This window comes from Mastigoproctus giganteus, chromosome 5 (genome assembly GCF_048544385.1).
Source record: "Mastigoproctus giganteus isolate SK-2022 chromosome 5, ASM4854438v1, whole genome shotgun sequence".
Taxonomy (NCBI): domain Eukaryota; kingdom Metazoa; phylum Arthropoda; class Arachnida; order Uropygi; family Thelyphonidae; genus Mastigoproctus; species Mastigoproctus giganteus.
The window spans coordinates 71,542,214-71,564,702 of record NC_143579.1 but is presented as its reverse complement, the minus strand read 5'-3'; the positions used below and the strand labels follow the sequence as shown (position 1 = coordinate 71,564,702).

At 36.9% G+C, this 22,489-nt stretch overlaps 1 protein-coding gene across 2 annotated transcripts in view; it reads right to left on the bottom strand.

Annotated features, from left to right (window-relative positions):
- The window catches only part of LOC150085480 (NAD(P) transhydrogenase, mitochondrial-like), a 445,310-nt gene that overhangs the window by 344,327 nt on the left and 78,494 nt on the right, over nucleotides 1-22,489 (bottom strand). For both annotated transcript variants that reach the window (XM_090374063.1, XM_090374062.1), the window contains exon 4: nucleotides 4,703-4,858. In XM_090374063.1, the coding sequence (XP_090230189.1) occupies nucleotides 4,703-4,858 (156 nt within the window). The remainder of the gene's footprint in view (nucleotides 1-4,702; nucleotides 4,859-22,489) is intronic.

Genomic DNA, 22,489 nt, shown 5'->3' with positions numbered 1-22,489 from the left:
AATGATTTTTGAACCTGATCATTTCAGTGTTGCCAAAATTGTTCGAGCAGTTCATTTTTTTTCTTTAGGATGTCGCTTACCTGCATCTTCCCGATTTTGAATTTTGCAGCGAGATTGCGAACACTATTTTTTTGCCGATCATACGCATTAATGAGTTCGACTTTATCTTTTAAAGTTAAATGTTAAAGAGAAGACATTGTGCACTTCACACGACACTGAACAAAACTGAAAACTGAAACTGAAAAGACGAAAGACCGACCATATCGCCCCCCCCCCCCCCACACACACCAAATTCATCAGAAGTTTTACACGTGCCTTAAAATTCTTGAAAAAGGGTTTAGAACCGCGACGTAAACCTTGATAAAATTCAGAGAATTGGAAATAGAAAATAGATTGAGGCAATATGTGGAAGAAAAGTTCCTAGAAAAAGGGCCATGAGCTCTCCCATAGTCCGTTATGGGGAGATCAAATTAAGTGCTAATCTAAACGAAACAGTGCAGATTGCCTGTCCGCGTCCGTTACAGAGAATGTCCGCTAGACAGAAGCTGCAAACACGTTAAAACTAATGGAGGTGAGTTGGGGAATTTGAAAATGTCCGTTGTAGAGAGATGTCCGTTAACGAGAGGTGTCCGTTAGGAGAAGTTTCACTGTATTTAATAACAATTTAAACACTGACTCATAAAAAAACAGCTAGCTAAGAGGATAGCTAATAAAAAAAATTAATGAACTATACACACCACCTATAAACTAAACCTAGAAGTCATTATGGTTATAAGGAAAAAAACAAATGCAAAAAAAATAAAAAAAAACAGGAATGTAACTGCACAATCCATGAGATGGGGATATAGTTACGCAGATAGTATGAATTGTTGATCCCCATAACATGTAAATACAGATACCAAATCAAAAGTATGCTTCAGTAATTTATTATAAAAGAGATCTAAAGATGATATAAACAAAATGTTATATAATAGTATATAACATTCAAGCTTAACTGCTGTAAAATGATTATGTTGTGCTATATTATAATATATTCATTCAAAGCATATATATTTTAGATAATAATTAAACAAAATGCATAATGACTATACTATAAATTCACGAGTCTACCATATATGCATCAAAAGACTAAAGATCTAAAAGATAATTTTATTAATCAAACAGTCAGACCATTTATGAATCAAAGGCAGTATTATACAGGTAGGTTTTTTGTAGACTATACTCAACTATAACAATGCAATGCATGTTGCTCACCATCATTTTCATCAATAGCATAATGCAGCATGGCAAACTGCAATCCACTCGTGGATTCTCTCACATGATTTCTATCAATCATTAGCAACTGATCATGTAGCAAATTAGAAATAAAAATTTATTAATTTATCATCAATTTCCTGAACCTAAGAGTTTCATTAAAAAAAGTTAGGTTAGGGAAAGTAAGAAATGAGGGGAAACTCATTGGCAAGATCAGTTATGGCAGTGCATAGAACACAACAGGAACCAGTTCCTTTGATAAATTCTGTATCTTGGCCCTCTACTCCAATATAGAGTTTGATTTTTCCAATTGCTATTTCTTGCTGGTTATTAAACTATATTATTGGTTTTCAGCAAAGTGTATCATATTGCTATTAACTCCTGTTCTAACTACCGATCCTTGAATGCTCCCATTTGAAGATCAGTACCAAACATTAAAGTGTATCATTTTGGTAAGAGTTTCAGAGACATTTGTAAAAGCTATTCAGTGAACAATTCATGGCAAGAGTTTATTCTCAGCAAGATGTCACATTCTTTTTGATTTATAAATGCCAATTAAATGAACATTTTTACCCTAAAATTCCTGATAAGAGTACTGACATCATGTTAGCTTAAATGGAGACATCCAGCTGTCAATCATAATTATTGAAAGCCAATGACAGCTAACATTGGCACATCACACAACCAATCATGGGAGATTATGGTTAAGTTTTCTGTAGCAGCTCTCTTGCAACAAGCCTAAAATGGGAGATGCCCATCTGTCAGCCATGATTGCTAACATCAGTAATGTCACATGAACAATTACACCATATCTAGGGAAAAGTTTTCTGATGGTAAAAGATCTATGGCAAAGATTTTTTGTGATAAAAGAATGGCATTCAGTACTTCTTACCCCCATTTATTACTTTAATTAACCAAATTACTCTTAACAAAATTGTTATATCAAATTAGGATAAGAAAATGGGAATAAGTTAATGAAATTTTTATTTCTAACTTGTAGTTAAAAGAAGACAATGCACTCATGAAACTACCAAGTCTGCCATGATTACAATGTGTTATCAATGGAGGTGACTGCAATAAAACATTGTCAAGAGATGTGTCACATGTCATTCTGAACAGAGTTCCTCAAAAGACCTCTTTGAATAAAAAGCCTACCATATTAAAAAATTAATAAAAATAATACTCATCACATATCAAAACCTAACCCATCAGAAACAAATGAAGAAATCAGAATTCCTAAGTACATCAGAAATACAAGAGCAAAATTTGTATTTCTTATATAGTTAAGTATTTTCTCAGTGCTTTTTTTTGGGACAATAAGCAATGGTACAGCATACCGGCACCTTTATTAACAGTGACATGTGACATATGGATGCAGTGCACTTTGAAATTTGTAATATTCCGTAAATTTTTTTCACGTTTACCTACTATTCAAATAAGCTTAAAATTATTTAACTAAATTTGCATTTTTCACTGCCTATTGTTAAGATATTTTCTATATAAAACTGTATAACCATTTTTATAATTCTAAATTACTCAGTCGGACCTCTGTTTAACGAAGTCCTTTTATAGCGAATTATTTTGAATTACCCTTGAAAGTTTCATTTAAAATAGTTTCCGTTGAGCAAAGAAAATTTTCATATAGTGAACGGATTAGGAGGGAATTAACTTGGTATGCACTGTTCGCATTTCGGGCCTTCAGGCAATTTAGGCAAATAGTGTGGCTGGGCAAATTAAGAGAACTAAAGGGATTACCATTCTACAACTTAGTGGTACCTGGTAAAACCTATCCGAACACCTATCCCACATATGGAGAAGTCGCGCTAGTTAAGAGTGAGCAGATCAAGGTGTATTCCCAATGGGCTCTGGCACAGCTTCTACTGCAGTGCTGCCCAACCTTTTCCCATACAGGGGCCATATTCAAAAAAATTCAAAGTTCTTTAGTGTGTTACATTTTCCATATCTTGTTGCATGTAAAAGTAAAATTGAAAATATTGAAAAAATTTTATTAAGTAAAATACACAATTACATTTACTGAACAAGACATTTAATGGGAAATTTTTTTTTGGTAATTAACAAATTTTAAAATACTGTTTTAGTTCACTTTCCTCGCGGGCCGTAGGTTGGACACCTCTGTGAATCAACTGTAAGTGCGCCCCGTTCGAGAATTAGAAAAGTGATTTTCTTTTACCCCGACAAATAATCATCTGTTGTTTCGCAGAAGTGCATTATCCACATTTTCCTTAAATTTTCCCACAGCACCTGAATATCCGAATGACACTGACATTTTAGAAAATTTAAAAAAAAAAAAAAAAGGAAAAAAAATTCAAATTTAAGAACTAGTGACAATACCGATGACGGGAGAAGCAAAACGAGGACAATGAAGGTATTAATCCTTCTATACATGAATTGTTGGCATCTGGTGAAAATGAAGTTAGAAAATGGTCAATTAGGTTACAGTCAAATGAAAGAGATGAAATTCATGGATACCACTAGCGTAGCTACCCTTTTACGGGCCCGGAGGCAAAGAACATATTTGGGCCCCTACTTAATTAATGAAAATTGCAAAAACAGGAGACAGTCCAAGACGCCGGGCCCAGAGGCAATTGCCTTGCCTGCCTACATGGTAGCTACGCCTCTGGTGGATACCTAATTGATAAAAAGGTTTCAGAATAATTCAAGTATTTGATGAAAGCTCTGAGTACGATACCAATTTCATTGAGTGAAATGTTAACGAGGATTTTCACAAATGAATCTGATCACCAGCCCAACCAGTGCTTCGTTGATGACAAAAACAGTTTATTCACTACCGTTTCTTAAAACTGTAGGCCCACCGCTTGACCTGCTTCGATCCTGCAAAATATGTCGATTTGTGGCTGCTTCGGAGATGTCATTCAGCAACCGACAAACAAAGAGGAGGAAAAGAAGTCAGCATAGGGAGTCGGATGAGAACTTAATAAAAATCTGGAATATTCTACAAAAACTTTATTATGAAATTATTTTTCACTTATTTTACTCACATTTTACATATATTTTTTTATATACTTGAATAATAAATTTATGCTTAATAAACTGTGTTAATGTACTTAATTTGTTGTTCTTATTCTAAAAACGTTACTATTAAAGTAATGATATCAGGGGGAAAAAATTTTAGTACTTTTCATATCCTTTTAATTTTCAATTTTTCCTGATAACAAAGAATAAGTACTGGCACCTATTTTTTTACAAAAAAAGCACTGAGTATTCTAATTACCCAACTATATTGTTGATTTAAAGTCAGTGGTCAATGATATGATTCAATATATACTAGTCATTACATCAGTCTGCAGTGTTAACTTTGATAGTCTCTTGCTTAATACCTATTCTCATAAACAAAATGGCTATTTCCTTGAATTCAAATTAAAGTATGTGATTAAAATGTTAAATTTATTTTACTGATTCAATTTACTTTTGTAATGAGAAGTGGTGCCGATTTCCCTGGAATCAAAGCAGTGGTAATAATAATATCAACTTCTTTACACTGTTTAGAAAATAATTCCATTTCTGCTTCTACGAATTCCTTGGACATGGTTTTAGCATAACCCCCTGCACCTTCACCAGATTCCTAGAAAGAGACATAGAGAAAAGAGCAACTTTAAATTTCATTTTTATTATACACACATGCATATAGGCAAATACATGCATGTATGTACTTAGTCAAAGTATTATTAAGATAAAATATCGTTCACAAACATTTTAATGAAATGCAAAATGTACTGGGAAATAAATGAGTTCTTGGTATAAGAAATGGACACACAAAGTCTTATAATTTGAAATCTTGATACAAATTATTATTAAATGTTACTGCATAAATACTGACATACCTGTTGTCCATTATTTTCAGCTAGTTGGCCTGTATACAGCCTGTCAACAATAACATTACTGACAATTTTAGAACCTTTAAAAAGAGATGAATTTATTCATAATTATTAAGCCTAATAGACTATGGGCAATTCAGTATTAGCTGCATACATTGTTGCCTCTATTAAATGTGCCAGATTTTCAATAGTCCATTATTAGCAACAACTACAGTAATCTGCAATCAGGGAAACTAAATTTCATTCAACTCAAGACATGCTAAGAAATAGTACATTCCTCTAAAATACCATGAGAATTATTTTATTTATAACAGCCAAAATGCTACAGCTTGAATGCTGAAGGAAAAATAAAAAGTGAAAAAATTGCCAACTGAAAACTGTAGCATCAAGACAAATAATAAAAGTACGACAATGAGAGAGATGTTTTTAATCTTTTAGTGAAATGTTGCCATATCTTTGATTAAGGAAATTTAAAATACAGAATAGAAATAGAAGGAAGAACTGAGCAATATATAATTTATATCTCTTATTGTATTACACTATATTAAAACTAATTGCACACTGCATTAGATTACACTATATTAAAACTCATGACACACCATACTAAGATAATGGAACAATTCAACTTGATAGCCTATTTTTAGTATTAGGAAATTATTAGAAATTATTAGGAAGCGGCACTTCCAGTTGGAAGTGCCACTTCTTCTCACCTATATTACTCATTGTCTATATCTTGAAGTAATATGCACTCGAACTTGAATTGTACTAAAACAGTTGAACTCGTTTATAACAAGTTTCACTGGACCGCAAGATTTGCTCGCTGTATCAGAGTGATCGTTATACCCGGGTTAGGCGATTTGGAATAATAGAAGTGTAGGAACCAGTGGCAAACATGAATTGCAAACTGTAAAAGATTTTAACCTACATATGGAAATTGTTTTTGGCCCTAAAAAGGGCCGATTGTTTCAAAAAGTGATTATCCAATTTTCAGGAATGAATGTAGGGTCATTTGAATGGTCTCCTTTTGCTTTTGTCTCACCTTTCTTCTAATCAGACTTAAGGCAGTGAATACCTCTGCATCAGTATCATCGGTAGCTTAAAAAAAAAAACACCGAAAGTTCTCTACACTGTCAACAGCTGCTCCATATAATGGAATTTTCTTCGTCTATTTCTTCACCTTGTCTCTTTTTTTTTTTTTTTTTTTTTTTTGTTAGTTGTTGGCGCATTGGCTTCTGTGGCCATAATGCAACTCCCAAAGTTTTTGCATTTTACTCTGATCCAAGCCTGAGGCGGGATTCGAACCCGCGACCTTTGGGTTGCAAGGCAGGCACTTTACCCACCTGGCTAGCCCGGTTGGCCTTCACTTACTCAGACAGATTCTACAATGTCATCTGTTGTAAGAGCTCCCAAAGTTACGATGTCATCATTTACATGCTCCCAACTGTCGATGTTTGGAAGTTGATTCAAATACTCTGGACTCCTTTTTTGCAACCACTCAGATAACGGAATGTGATCTTCCTCGCTGGTAATGTTATCTTACTGTGACTGAAATCCAGCCTTCTTAAAACAGTTTTGAATGCAACTTTGTGAAACACATTCCCACACATCACTCATAAAGCGTATAGCATTGAGAACAGATTTTCGTTTCAATTCCTTTGTCTATTCTGTCAATGTTGCGATTAACATGAGCTTTGAAACTTCTGATCACACCTTGAATCATTGGTTGTAGCATTGCTGTAGTGTTTGGAATAAAAAAACAAGCATTATGTGACTTAGATTGTCGACTTTCTGTGGATGTGCAGGCCAGTTATCTACAACTAGTATAATTTTGTGTTTTTCTGTACGAAGATCTTTGTCCCACTTTTTGAGGTAATCCGTGAAAATATCTGAAGTCATCCAAGCTTTTCTGTTCAACGTATAAACCACTAGAAGTTGCTTCGCATTCTTGAAGAAGCATCTTGGTTTAGCAAACTTTCCAATCACTAGAAGCCTTCTTTTATCTGTCCCAAACATATTCGCACATATAGCTACTGTAAGTCTATTCTTTGACAACTTTTCTCCAATGAATTTTTCGCCCTGGAATTTCAAAGTTTAGTCAGGAGTAGGGCTTACAATACCAGGATCTTGAATATCGAAATCCTGGTCATTTTTTCAGGTATTGATACAAAAAATACCGGTTTTTCGGTACAAATTTTAAAAAAAAATAACTGTTTATAATTTAATCACATAAAGATTATAAAATCACCTTTGTGTGATTATGATGTCATTATCCCTACTAGCAAATGTTTGATAAATCATCGATAGGACGCCATGCAACATTGCAACCTGTCCAAAATTCTCGGACAACCTCATGTCTGACCGTATCGTAACCCCCAAGTCCCATTCCTCCACTACTGACTTTAGTTCAACTCCACCAAGTGTATAAATCATTTTGGGGTTGCTGTTCCCCAAGTGTAAGATCTTGCATTTTGCTGAATTAAAGCATAGCTGCCACTTTTCTGACGATCCCGGAAGTCTATCTAGGTCACTCTGAAGAAGCTCTGCTTGGCGGCGATCATTAACTACTCTGCTGATCTTTACATCATCTACAAGTTTAAACATCACCCCTCCATTCCTTCATAGATGTCATGTAAGTTAATCAAAAACAACAGTGGTCCCAATACTGATCCTTGGGGAACCCCACTTCTTACATTAACCCAACCTGAGGTATTTAGACTAAGATGCATTTAGGGCTAAAGCCTCAAGCTGCAAGCAAATTTAGACTATGTACATATTAAGTGCAATAGCATCATTAATACACAGCCATTTCTGAATAAACAGAATATTTATAAGGTGGCATAGTTTTAAGTTATATCTCATGTTGTGAATACCTTCACAACGAGTTGCCATGATATTGCACCACATCGTTTTAAGTTATCTCTCATATATTCACAATTTGAGATATAACTTAAAACGATGCCGCCTTATAAATATTCTGTTTATAGAGAAATGGCTGTGTATTAATGATGCTAATGCACTTAATATATACATAGTCTAAATTTGCTCGCAGCTTGAGGCTTTAGCCCTAAATGCATCGTAGTCTAAATACATCATACACCATCAGGCATCCCTCATATTGTGGAGTTATACTTCATAACTGTTTTGTCATCACTACATCACTTGGGTACCTACCCACTCACCGAAGAAGGGCCAAATAGCCCGGAAACGGCACCGAGGGAGCCTGATGATGTCCAGAGTTTCCAAGAATAGGTAACAACAGCCTTCTCTACTGGGGAAGCGTTGCCTATTCAAGGAGTTTGAATTTTTGAGCGGTGTGAGTTGAAGGACTTACTGTCCCTTTCATTCTTCTACACTGTTTCTTTTCCTCTTCCACTCCTACTATTACTTTCCCCTCTACCTTTTTGCTTTTCTAAGTCTAATAGGGACAAGTGGATAGTTGAGTTATTATCCCACACATATACAAAATAGCCCTGAAACAGTGCAGGAAAAGAAAAGAAGGCTCTGCAGGGGAGGTGTCAAAATGCGCCCTTCGAATGATGCATGCTGCAATAAGAAGATTCTTGGTACTAGAGTTATTGCAACTTGAAAGTAAAGATTTTTATAGTTATGGTGCTTCCCCACACCTCTATGTCGACTAATAGATAATAACATATATGTGCATTAGATGGTAATGATCAGTCTAGGCTAGGGATGTTACATACCAACCAGATTAGCTTAGTTATTAGTGGATAGGGACTAAGTCAGCTGCAGGCATTTGGTCTCTCTCCTGTATGTACGGCGGCTAAGCTTTGAAAGCTGCAGGTGGTAAAAGGAGTGTGTAAGAGGGGAATGACCCTAGAACCCATGCAGGGCAAGACAACTCCAGGCGGCCGCCAACTTGGCAGTCACATGGACTGGGCCTTCCCCGGAGTGTGTCAGTGGATGAGTGAGCAGCCCAATTGGGTTGAGTCATACAGAGATGAGTGGTAAAGGGCAACTGTCCCTTTGAGGTTTTTTTTTTTTTTTTTTTCTAAGCCATACAGGCCACTAGATAGTCCCAAAGCAGGACCAATAAAGGGTCCCTGAAGGGTTAATTCCATAGAAATATCCGGAAACTGGAAAGCAAGTCTGGTCTAACCAGTACACCTATCTACCCACTGATGAAGGCTAAAGAGCCAGAAACGGCACCAGCGGATCTTAATCATCTTTGCAGGACTCTGCCTGGGTAACAACAGTCCCCGTCAGGGGGACGTATTGCCCAGCCGAGGCATGGAGCTCTGAGTTCGTACAAATTATAACTAATTATCTCTTTCATTCTTCTACGGCATCTTTTCCTCTCCCTCTCTTACTACCACTTTCCTACCTCTTTTTTCCTTTGCTCAGTCTTATAGGGATATTGAGGATAGCTGATATCTTTATCCCATACCATATTTCAAAACGGTGCCGTCTGGGTTGTGGTACCTATCTGAGAATAAGTAACATTAGTCTTTTTTTTTTTTTTTTATGTGAACCCCAAACACGAGAGGTATTAGAACCTATAGTACTTAGTACCGTGCTTGGGTTGGAGGTTGAGAAGACGAAAGAAGATATTTGTTGACATTGGACTTGAACTTCTGTAGATTGTAATTTTCAGGAAATACGTATGAAAGAAGGTTGTTCCAGAAAACGGCAGTTGAATGAATAAATGAGGAAGATGAAAAGTTGGTTCTGTGGGTTTGAAGTTGGACAGTAAATGGATGTTGGCTGGTGGCGGCATGTGTTCGGACTGTTTTGAAAGAGAGAGCGGGAATTATAGAAGCCAATTCAGAAGAACAGTGCCCATGGAAGTATCTGTAGAAGGGGCATGCAGCAGAAACAGTGCATCTATGAGAAAGCGAGTGGAGAGACTCTGTTAGAGATGAATCATTAATTAACCTAACTGCCCTCTTCTGAATGGAATCAAGAAGCCGGAGAGAGGTTTTGGGGGCACCACCCCAGATATGGGAACAATATTCCATGGCAGGGCGGATTTGGGATTTATACAGAGTGAACAGCTGTGTGGAAGAAAAGTAACGGCGAGAGCGAAAGAGAAAACCAAGTTTTTTAGATGCAGAGGAAGCAATATTTGTAATGTGCTTGTGCCAAGAGAGATTAGAAGTCAGGGTAATCCCCAAAAGAGATATATCATTTTGCCTAGAAATCGGAGTGTCACTAAAGATAAGTATAGGAGCAGAAGAATCCTTTTTGCGAGATATAAGACAAGACTGAGTTTTAGAAGGGTTGAAATCAACTAAGTTGTCTTTGCCCCACTGGAGAATTGCCTGAAGATCGGCATTTAAGGAATTGGTAGCAGATTTTCGAGAAGTTGAAGCTGATTGAGCAGGACAAGGTTTCTCAAAATGGAAAGTTGAATGCAATGTACTATCATCGGCAAAACTATGGATAGGATTTCCAGTCAATGGAAGAAGGTCATTGATATACAAGAGGAAAAGAGTGGGGGAAAGAACCGAACCTTGGGGGACACCGGCATTAGTGGAGAAGTTAGAAGACAGAGAGCCATCTACCATCACCCTCAGTGAGGGATCAGAGAGAAAACTGGATAACGAATTACTAAAAACAGTTGGCAAACCATAAGATGGAAGCTTGTTTAGAAGACCTTCATGCCAAACACGATCAAAAGCCTTTGAGATGTCAAGAGCAACTACTTGTGTTTCACCGAACCTTTCCATTGAATTAGTCCATAAATGGGTAACATAAGCCAGAATATCTCCAGTGGATCGACACTGACGGAATCCATACTGGTGATCGTTGATCAGACGGAAGGTTTCTAGGTAGTTTAAGAGTTGGGGGTTAATTGATTTCTCCATTACTTTAGAAAGAGTAGAAGTAATTGCAATGGGACGATAATTGGATGGGAGGGATTTGTCACCCTTTTTAGGAACTGGCTGGATATGAGCAAATTTCCAAGCAGAAGGAAAAACACCTTTGGAATAAGAAAGTGAAAAAAGGCGGCAAAGAATAGGAGTAAGTTCAGGAGCACAGGTTTTGAGAACAAGTGGAGAAATACCATCAGGACCTGGAGCTTTCTTAGCATCAAGATTCATCAAAATCCTTCTGATATCCTTTTGACGGAAGACCACAGGAGGCATTGAATGGAGCGTGTTGGGAATGGTGGGAGGTGTTTTACCAAGATCATTAATACATGAGCTGGAAGAAAAATGGGATGCAAACAGGTCAGCTTTATCCTTGGCTGAAGTGGCAACAGAACCATCTGGTTTGGACAGAGGTGGGAGCAAAGATGGGCAAAAGTTGCGGCCAATAGCTTTGGCAAGAGACCAGAATGCTCGGCTACCATTAGGGCAAGAAGCAAGTTTTCTACTCTTAGCCTGTTCAAACTCTAGTTTGGACTGGTTAATAACTGCTTTACAACTGTTGCGAGCTTTGGTGTAGGCAGAAAATGAAACTGAAGAATTAGAAACAAGCCAATTACGATATGCAACATTCTTCTCTTGGACAGCCTTAGCACATTTATTGGAAAACCAAGGTTTAGATAAAGGACGATATTTTAAAGTGGAGTGTGGGATAAAGGATTCTATTCCTGCAAGAATAATTTCACTGACACGATCTGAGCAAACGTTGACATCAGAAGTTTTGAAACAGTAATCCGACCAAGGAAAAGAAGAAAAGAAGTCTCGCAGGTCATCCCATTTTGCATTCTTGTAATGCCAAACAACACGTGGTTGGGAATAGCCATGAGATAAAGGTTCCATTGGAGAAGAGACAATCACCAAGTTGTGATCTGAAGTGCCTAAAGGACCTCTCACTTCGACCGTGTACTTAGAAGGGTTGTTTGTGAGAAAAAGATCAAGCGTATTGGCTGTATGATTAGGATTGTCCGGTATTCTTGTAGGTAAATGAACAATCTGTGCTAGGTCATTAGTAATTGCAAAAGCCTCAGCATCTCGACCTGCTGGGTCGGTGTGACTAGAAAACGGAAGCCAGCTGGAGTTGTGAACATTAAAATCACCAAGGAAAATTACTTCACTGTTAGGAAAGTTGGACTGGAGAAAGTCAAGTTGCAAAGAGAGGAAGTCAAAGAGCTCCAAGTGATTAGTGGAGTTGGGAGAACGGTAGAGACAACAGATGAATTTGACACAATGAGGTAGAGAGATTTTAAGCCAGAGAAGATCAAAGAGAGGAGATTCCAAATTGCCAAGTCTCTGACAGGGAATATCAGAACGGACACATGCACAAGTACCACCTTTGAGGCGAAAGGAATCATACAGCAAATAATTTGGGCATCTGAGATGAGCAGTAGATGAATCAACCGATAACTGAGATTCTGTCAGAAAAAGTACATGGGGTTTGGCAGACTGCAAGTGGAAATGGACATCGTTGAGATTAGAATTGAGACCACGTATATTTGTGAAATGAATTAGGAAGTCCTTGGGAGGTTTAGATCTTTTCGCAGATAAGCTTGCTCTATTAATTTGACAATTCATGGTGTATTCAATAGTAAGAAAAAGTAGGTGGGACATGCTGTATGAAGTAATGAAATTTTTGGATATGGCGTACATGTGGTAAGAATATACCCAGATCCTTGACATAACGTGGCCTCGACAATGCTCCCCGCATACACACTACTCGGACTCCCTCCAGTCACTATCTGGCAGAGTAGAGGCAGCAAGATTATACACTAGCTGATCCGGAAGCTTCCTAGAGAGTTACCAATAGGTTCAGTCCGGTGTACTAACTAGCGGCCGGCCTGCGAACTCCGTTTTAGAGCTGTACCCTCGAAATGTAAGGAATATTGGATCTCGCCACGACGTTCATCATAACCTCAAAAGTCATCAATCATACTGCATGATGGAAGAGATAGGGAAAGGTTGACCGGAACTTAGCTCTAGAGACTAAACATGGGTTCCACCATTTCAAGCCTCCAATAAGCAAAGTGGTGGTATTTCACCGGTTGATGACAGTCATCTACCACCTAGTACTGCCTGGTAACATAGAGGGGCGGCGTTCCTCCATGTGGTGTGGGCGCCACACCTCGACCCCTGCTTACGTTGGTTCACACCTGGGTGGTCACCCACCATGTACTTGTGCATGGAGGTTATACCCAGGATTACTAACAGTCACACCATCGTGAAGGTGCAAGCAGAGGATTTGGCTGTCACAGACCGTCCGGACTTCGCCGAAATTGGGTCCACTTGACTTGAGTGTCACCCGAATATCAGTTCCATCAGCGTTTTAGACTCCCAGATAGCAAGTACAGCTTGTCTGGCATATCTGAGAGAATGTCTGTGACAACCTCAAGTCTTCTCCTTAAGTGAAGTATTACTTATTCGAAGTAGTGCAATATCATGGCAACTCATTGTGAAGGTATTCACAATATGAGATATAACTTGAAACAATGGCTGCCTTATAAATATTCTGTTTATTCGGAAATGGCTGTGTATTAATGATGCTATTGCACTTAATATATATATAGCCCAATCTGAGGAATAACCATTTATCACAACCCTCTGCATGGGGCCCACAAGCCATCGTACTATCCATCTAAGGATTTTCTCTATGATTCCAGCCTGCTCCAGCTTATAAAGTAACCACTCATGTGGGACTGAGTCAAATGCTTTGCTGAAATCCAAATAAACAATGTAAAAATTATTCCCTAAATTCAGCTCATGAGTGACCTGTCAAAATGACTAACCAGATTTGTTAAACATGATTTTCCCTTTAAAAAACCATGCTGTGTATCCAACAGAATTCCATTGCCATCTAAATGATCCTGAATTCCACCCTTGATCATTGCCTCCATGATTTTCCCTACTACTGAAGTTAGACTGGTAGGTCAGTAATTTCCGTTACACTCCTAGAACTGCCTTTATGTTCCAATTTACACCAATCCAACAGAATCTCTCCTCAGTCCAGTGATGCTCTCATAACTAGCCTTAATGGTTCAATGCACTCACTTGCCACCTCCTTTAATATTATAGGGTATATGCCATCAACCACAGGAGCCTTACTCACCTGTAGGCGTGAAAGTTCTCATTAAATAATCATTTGAAATTTCAACATCATTAATTACATTTTTTTCAACTTCACTTCCATAATATCTCATTGACACAAAAGGTTTTTTTATGTAAATATCGATGCAAAGTAACTGTTGAGTTCATCTGCAACTTCAGCTATGCTATCTAATACTATCCCACATCCATTACATAAGGGTCCAATCTGATTTGTCCTTCTGTTCTTTGCATTTATATATGTGAAGAATTCCTTAACCGCACTCTTTGCTCTCTTCTTTATTCCTATTCCCCACTCTTTGCTCTCTTCTTTATTCCTTATCCCCACTCTTTACTATCTCCCAGACTTAGTAAAGATACTATAGTGAAAATTATACTTCGCTTAACATCTTTCTCCTTCAGAAAATGATGAACATAATTCAACCATGGAAGACCAACGTGGAACATAACATCAGTGTTCTGCAAATTCTTTCCAAAATAAGAAATTGCATCAAAAATTAATGAAATACTTTTAACTATTTTTGCTAAAAAAGTTCAAAGCCTAGAAAATATGGACTGAGATTATCTACATTTATCTCAGTACAATAGTACCAGAATAGAATCCGAAAGGTAGTTTTCTGCTGCTAATCAAATACTGCATGTACCAAAATTAGATCCATTTTAGGCGATCATACTATTGACTGCTTATGTTTCTTAAGAGCTCACTTTATTCGGACAGGTAGTGTGGATGCTTAAACATAACTAAACTTTGCAGTAACAATATGTATTTTTTTTGTTTTTAGAATAACTGTATTTTAATGATTTTTTTTTCAGATTATTTACTATTGCAATAAAAGTTTATTTAAAACATGAATTCAAGTAATTACAGTACTTGTTTTTTTTTTTCCTTACTTTATTGCACCTAACTGTCATCAAAATTTATTGAGAAAAACGTTTGTTTTTAGAATACCGGTATCCCAGATTCATTTATAGAAAATTCCAGCTTCATCCATATTGTAGATATCATCGTCACTGTAGCCTTGAGAATGAAGCGGCCACACATCAGTCATCCATGTAGATATTATCTCCATGTCCAACTGCAGATGCTTCTCCACTGATTTTGCCATAGCAAATTTTATGCCAATTCTTAAAACGAATTTAAATTCTTAAAATCCTGCATAGTTGAAAAGCCGTGCAAATTCTTCTGCTTTAGCCTTTAAGATTGGTCCACTTTTGGGTAAACCGGCATTTCTTTGTGCAGTGAATCATTTCAGCAGAGCTTGATCAACATCATCTTTGTCGCATTTCTTGGGTCTCTTCACATTTGTTACATTGTCATCGCAGGCCTTCAAACACTGTGTCTATTTTTCCACAGTGTTGAAACAGTAGACGAAGAAAGTCTGTACTTCTTGCATATCTCTATGTCCTTCTGACTAGGCTGCAGTCTTCAATAATTTTGGCTTTTTCCTTCACTGATAATGCTTTCCTCTTCAGCATTTTGGGGCTCTGAGATTGAAACCAAGTTCCTCTTACTGTCCTTTAGAAGTGAGAATAGAGCTTGTCCTTAAAAGGACAGTTTATAAATTTTTCTGCAAAATCCACTATCCAAAACGATCAGCAGCAAAGCAGCAAATACATCTAAGCTCTCCGGAGGTCTGCTTTTATCTATTCAGCAGTGGCCATCGATTGGTCATCGGAAAAGGAGTGGGGGTGTGTTTTACAGCTCGCTGATTGGTTTGCCGATGATCAATACCTAGCTGCTGTAGAGTAGGTAAAAGCAGACCTCTAATGCTCTGGGGGTACTGCACGTTACTAGGTAAATTGCACTAATAGGTGAACCCACGGCCACTCCACAGCCATGGGTCACCTATTAGTGCAATTATAGCTAACTTAGCCATGAAGGAGTTCAAAGACAGGATGTTGGGGAGCTCTAGTCCTCCCCCATTACGGGCATGGAAGAGATGTGTAGACGACACGTTCACGGTAACACAAAACAGAAATACTCAATTGGTTAAATAACAGTTCACCCTACATTCGGTTTACCTCGGAGGTTGAGTGGGGGGGGACCCTTCTGATGTGTTTGTGTGTGTGTGTGTGTGTGTGTGTGTGTATACAGAGAAGGCAGACACTTGAAAACTAAGGTTTACAGGAAACCTGTGTCTTGGCCAATACACACACTTTAAAACTGCTCAGCCAAGCTGCCACAAAAATAGTGTGGTTAAGGCCTTAACAGAAAGGGCAAGGTCCCACTGCACCTCATCTGAAGAAAGAGGTGACAAGATTAAACGGGTTACGGCTGAACTAGTAACATGCGGTTACCCCCAGAGCATTATTGAGAAGTGTTTAAGAGGTATGAGTAACAGCCACAGGGATGCTTCTACACCTGTTGCCACCACATACATTCCCTACTATCTGGGCATTTCAGAACCCATTTTCCGTATCTTATGTTCATGTAAGATATGCTGTATGCATATCTTACATGAACTGTGTGCATGTAAGATATGCATGAACTTACATGAACTGTGTGCAGTCTCCGTCTACAGAGATGGAGACTGCACACAGTAGTGTCCGCAACCAAAGATCCTATTGCGGGTAATGACACTAGTGGGGTCATATATGAAATTGAGTGTCCTGATTGTGGGGAGTGTTATATGGGGGAAACAAAATGCAGACTGAGAGATCACCTGGGGGAACATGATAGAGCCCTCAAGACTGCTGATTACAGAGGTTCAGTCATAGCTGAACATGCCTGGAAAACTGGGCATGGTATTACAACTAAAGAAGCCGTGATCATGGATAGAGCACATGGCTTTTGGAACCAAAAATGGCTAGAGAGTTTAAGGATATGTTCGTCCGAACGCTACAGCCTTAATAGGGATAAGGGCTGTTGCATTCATCCACTCTTTGAAGCCCTTATCCTAAGTAGAGACAAACAGTTTAGAGTGGCCCGTCCAATTTCCGGTTCCAATACATGAGAAGTGAACCATGCGCAGATGCCATAGTTTGTGTTGTGAACCTGCTGAGATGTATGTGTGTATATATATATATATATATATATATATATATATATATATAGACTGTTGGATAGCCTGTAATCATTATTGCTGATGAAGGTGCTGCTGCCGAAAGCTCCTGTTCTAGTGGTTCTTAGTGATTTTAAACATCTTTTTTAATGCTTTTACCTTTATATTTTATTTTATATTTTATTTTATACATCATTTTATTTTATTAATATTTTAATATACAGTTTATACACTCAGTCTACATATAATTTTTACGTTATTTTATATTTTTATTTTTACATTATTATAATAAAGGCATTTCATAGTTGAGTCAGTGTTTTTTAGTAGCATCACAGATGAAGCAACTAATAATACAATGCACTATAGTTCAATAATGTGCACTTAGGAACAATGGATTTTTATGAATCAATTTATGGTCTTAGCAACAGCAATTTATGGTAACAGCAGGGCCGTACTTATAAATAGGCACATGAGGTGCTAGCTTCGGGCCTCACGATAGAGGGGGTCCTCGTGGGACCTCTGTAAACTCAAATTTTTAAAGTGATTTCTTTTTTTAACACCCTGATCTAAACTAGGGCTCACTTGTTCCTACCATGTAAATAGAGACAGTACTTAAATAGCAGGCTCTCTGAAAATTAACCAGGACACTTCACAACTCCAAAGTAAAAATATATATATATATATATATATTCCAGGAAATCATAAAATTAAAGTAATAAATAGAATTTTATGATGTTTTGCAAGTCGTAAATGGGCGACAAGAAGCCGCATTATAAGTCACAATTGGGAGCTGAACATACCGATTATCCCGCAACCCCTGTTGTCTTCACAGCTGCCGCTCAAATAAACAACGGAAAGAGAATAAATGTTTAGTCTTTTTTAGTGCATAGCATGGATTGTTGTGTTCCATTGCACCAAAAAAGAAAGATTTCATTTCGGTATTTGTCAGGAGTGTCGAAATTTTTTTATAGTAAATATTTTTTGTTTAGAAATCGCAAAAGTGATGGGTAAATGCAAAAGAGTTGTTTTGAATTGAACAAAAACTTTAAAATATTCAAAAGTTTGAAAACAGTTAAATCTTTACTGAACAATTATAATGTTCGTAACCAAACCATATGTGCATTGTAAAAAATAAAGTGAAGCTACTGGATTTAAAATCAACATCGTAAAAAATAAGGAAAGCATCCTATTAGACACGCGTGTAGTGAATCTTATTTTTTTTTCCTTTTTTTTTCTTTTTCTTTTTTTATCTACGTCATATTTTTTGGGTACATTGCTGAACATTTGATCTTTTTGGATTAACCAGGAATTCGATTATCGGGGGTTTTATTTTTACCATCTATCCCAGAAAATCGAGAGTGTACTTTGGATTTTAATTATTTTAAAACACTTTTATTAAAATGTTTACACAAACTATTAATATTCTTTAATTTCTCGCCCAGGGATTTGTTTTAGTTTTGTAGTCAGTTAGTATTGTCACCTACTGTCAAAATGTAAGTGCATTCACGGGTTTCCTGAACTCATGTTTCATAAGATGAAAAGATAGTATAAAATAGACTGACCCCTCTTGTAATTAGCATTTATCCTGTGATTCGCTCTCTGAACACCTGTGGTGTTCAGAGAGCAAACAAACAATTACCAGGCAGAGTACAGTATCTACTTCAGTTTGCTCCGAAGCATGCAGTTTGGTTAAATTTATGATTTTGACGTTCATTTGCAATTTTCACAACAACAACATGAGGACACGGACTTTGTACGTGGTCATGAATAAAAATGTTATAATCCATTTATATGTATCTGTTATGTTTAGATACATACAAACAGATAAAATACCCACTAAAAACAGTGGGTATTTTGGAATATTTTTTAAAAACAATTGGTATTTTGGTATTAACCCCAATTTATTTTTATTATTAAATTTCAGTCTAAAAATTTAATTAAAAAATTGAATCAAAGAACAAGTTATCCAGTGCCCAGAATCGTAAATGTAAGGCCGCGAAAGATGCTGCACTAACTCAATTCATTAAAAAAGTGAAGAATACTGCAGACTTAGCCTGTATCCAATTTGACAAATCATCAGAACCAATTGTTGACAAAGAGACTGTAAGATCCCAAATCTTACTAGATTAAATAACAGGAAGCATTTTATTTTTAGTGTGTTAGAAAAAATTTCTCTAACAAAATTTTCCAATTCTTCTTTGTAGTTAGCTATAAAGAATCTAAGATAGGGTAAGCTAAGTACTTTTGCATCTAAATCCACACAGATATCCATCTGAAGTAGATTGCTGATTAGTTATGCCAATGTGAGCAAGTACAGAACAATTGGAAGGGGACAATGGATGGCAAGTTTGATTTCTAAAAATATAACAGTTCAGAATGCAGATAATGGCCAAAAAGATATATTGGGAGAGGAAAGGAATAAAGCTGCCGTCCAAAATTACCCATTAATCCTGGTATTTGCATGAGTAGAGGAATGGATTGTGACCCTGGTAATGGAAGATAACTTAAGCTTCTGGTAACTAGGAAACTGACCCTAGAATGCATTTGGGAAACAGAAGGGCGTCTGTTTCTGACTACGAGCATAACAAACCGGATTAAGTGAAAGTACAATTATGGGAAAGTTCTAGAAGGAAGTGGCTCCACAACCTTTGTTCTCCAGGGGAGAGGGAAGAATGTCCAGCCTTGCAACAAACAAAGATTTGAGATGAAGGACGAATTAGAGTAGAGATGCTGGAAGAGAAGGTAATTGTGATTGGTTAAGAAAACGGCAGGAGAATGGAAACAAAAAGCAGGAGCATGAGAAGAAAGGTGTTGTAGTAAAAAATTTTTATGGTGAGTAGTGTCTGGAAATAATGTTGTAGCATAGTGTCGGAAGGAATAGTCAAGCAGAAGTGCCTGTGTTTTAATGTAAAGGTTGGAGAAGTGAAGATAGTCACTAAAATGAGAAGTATGTCAGATGAATGGCCTCCTGAATGCTTAAGGAGCCTGAGCCTTGTCATAACAAGAAAGCAAATGGATGCAGACCATCGCCCATAGATTCCTCTATGGGAGAATCTAGGAAGGGAATGCCTGTAGAATCCGTAAACCAAGCACAAGGAAGATGGCCGCGGAGAAAAACCAGAAGTGGAGGACTAACCTATTGGTGGCTGTGGAAATAAAGAAAAAGCAAGGAAAAGTAAGACCCCAACCATTATATAGGTTAATGGTTAAAATTCACTCAAGACTGATAATTGTTTAACTTTGTCAACAGATAGCTTGAGGTAGGCCTAGAACACTAACAATTAGCAAGAATCTGGGTTAGATAGGAAGAGAGAAAATATTATCTGTTTCAGATATAAAAGATTGTGAAGAATATATAAGTCAACTGCTCAGAATTATAAGTGCTGTAGGGGGAAAAAAAAAAAATATATATATATATACCCCAAGTTGTATAAGTTTGTAAAAAAAGAGAAAAGGGGGGGGGATAGATAATTGGCGTCAGGATAAAAGGATTGTTTTCAAAAAGTATTGTAGTCTGAGACTGTTAAAGGAAATATGTTGTATATGTTTGAAAAAAAGGGAAAACTAAGATTAAATAAAGATAGGTATGAAGAATATGCAAAAAGGAAACAGAAGAAAAGCTTTTATTAATGCTGTAGTTAAATTAAAAGTAGTGTTATACAATTTGCAGAAGGAAGATGGTGATTATAATTTCTAACTAAATGGTATAATTAAAAATAAGTATGAAGAATACACAAAAAAGGAGGTAGAAGGAAAGCTTTTATTGATCCTATAGTTAACTTTGAATAAAAATAGTGTTGTACAATTTGCAGAAGGAAAGTGGAGATAATATTTCTTAAACATTAAATGAGATAGTACTGTGTAAATTTTGATATCGAAATAAACCTTTGTTATTTCATATTTTAATATTTAATAAATTTTTCATATTTTTTAAAATCTATAAATTTATGTAAGAGCTTCATTATTCTAAGAGAAATATACACTGCCCTAAAAAAAAAAAAGTTGCACTAAGTTGAAACCTATATAAGGGGACTAAATATATCCTCAGTGCCCAGAATCTTCTGTGACAGAAAGAATAAAAATAGCAGTCAGATAGCTTGTGAGTTTTGGAAGAGTGAGGAACCAGCTGTGCTTAAATCAAAATAATACACAACTACTGAAAATTGGGTTCCAAAGTACAGGGTTTAGCAATACTAGCAATACACAATTATATAGATGAATAGATAAATAAATAAATAAATAGTAAGAAACCCCAGGTCTCACAAGACATCCAACCCAAGTTCATCAGCCAGATTAAATGAGAATATTACAACTGATCAAGACCAAGAGGAATTAATATATTTTTTTTAATGTAAACCCCAAACACGATATTGGAACGGAACATGATATTGCCATGGGGAATGTCTTTGTGTGTGCGCGATGTAAGGAAATCAGGCGACAACTCAGCGTTGTTATGGGCCTATATGAGAGTTTGAAGGACAGGGTGGATGCCCTCGAAAGTCCTAAATTGAGGGGCCCATCAAGCTCTCAGCTGCCCACATCAACGCCAGAGCTTGATGTGGGCTTTCTTTCTTCTTTTCCTTTGGAAAAGAAGAAAGAAATCTCGCAGACCATCCCATTTTCCATTCTGCCATTTTCCAATGCCACACAAAACAAGGTTGAGAATGGCCATGACAGAAAGGCTCCATTGGAGAAGAGACCATCACCAAGTTGTAATCTAAGGTGCCTAGGGGACCACTCACCTAGACAGTGTACTTACAAGAGTTGTTTGTGAGAAAACGATCAAGCATGTTGGCTGTGTGGTTAGGCTTGTCTGGTATTCTGGTAGGTAAATGAACAATCTGTGCAAGGTTATTAGTAACCGCAAAAGTCTTGGCATCTCGACCATCTGGGTCCATGTGACTAGAAAATGGAACCCAGCTGGAATGGTGAACATTAATCTCACAAATGAAAATTACCTCACTATTAAGAAAGTTGGAGCAGATAAAATCAATTTCAAAGAGTCCTAAGTGATTAGTGCAGTTGAGAGAACGATAGAGGCAACAGATGAATTTCACAGAATGTGGTAGAGAGATTTTAAGCCAGAGAAGATTGAAAAGAGCAAATAGCAAATGACTAAATATTTGACAAAGACTATCAGAATGGACATATGCACAGTAGAGCTATATGCATCTTCCCTTATATTCTTCCTGCTTGTTTCTATGAAAACTGTTATTCTGATAGCATATCAACTTATTTCTTCTACTAATTACACTTTTTGCCATTTAAGCTTTTAACATTGATGATACTGGAATAATATTCATACAATTTTGTGTTTTCATCAGAGTACATCTCATATGTAGTGTATACCTATTTTATTTGATAATTATTAAAATCAACATAATTATTTTAG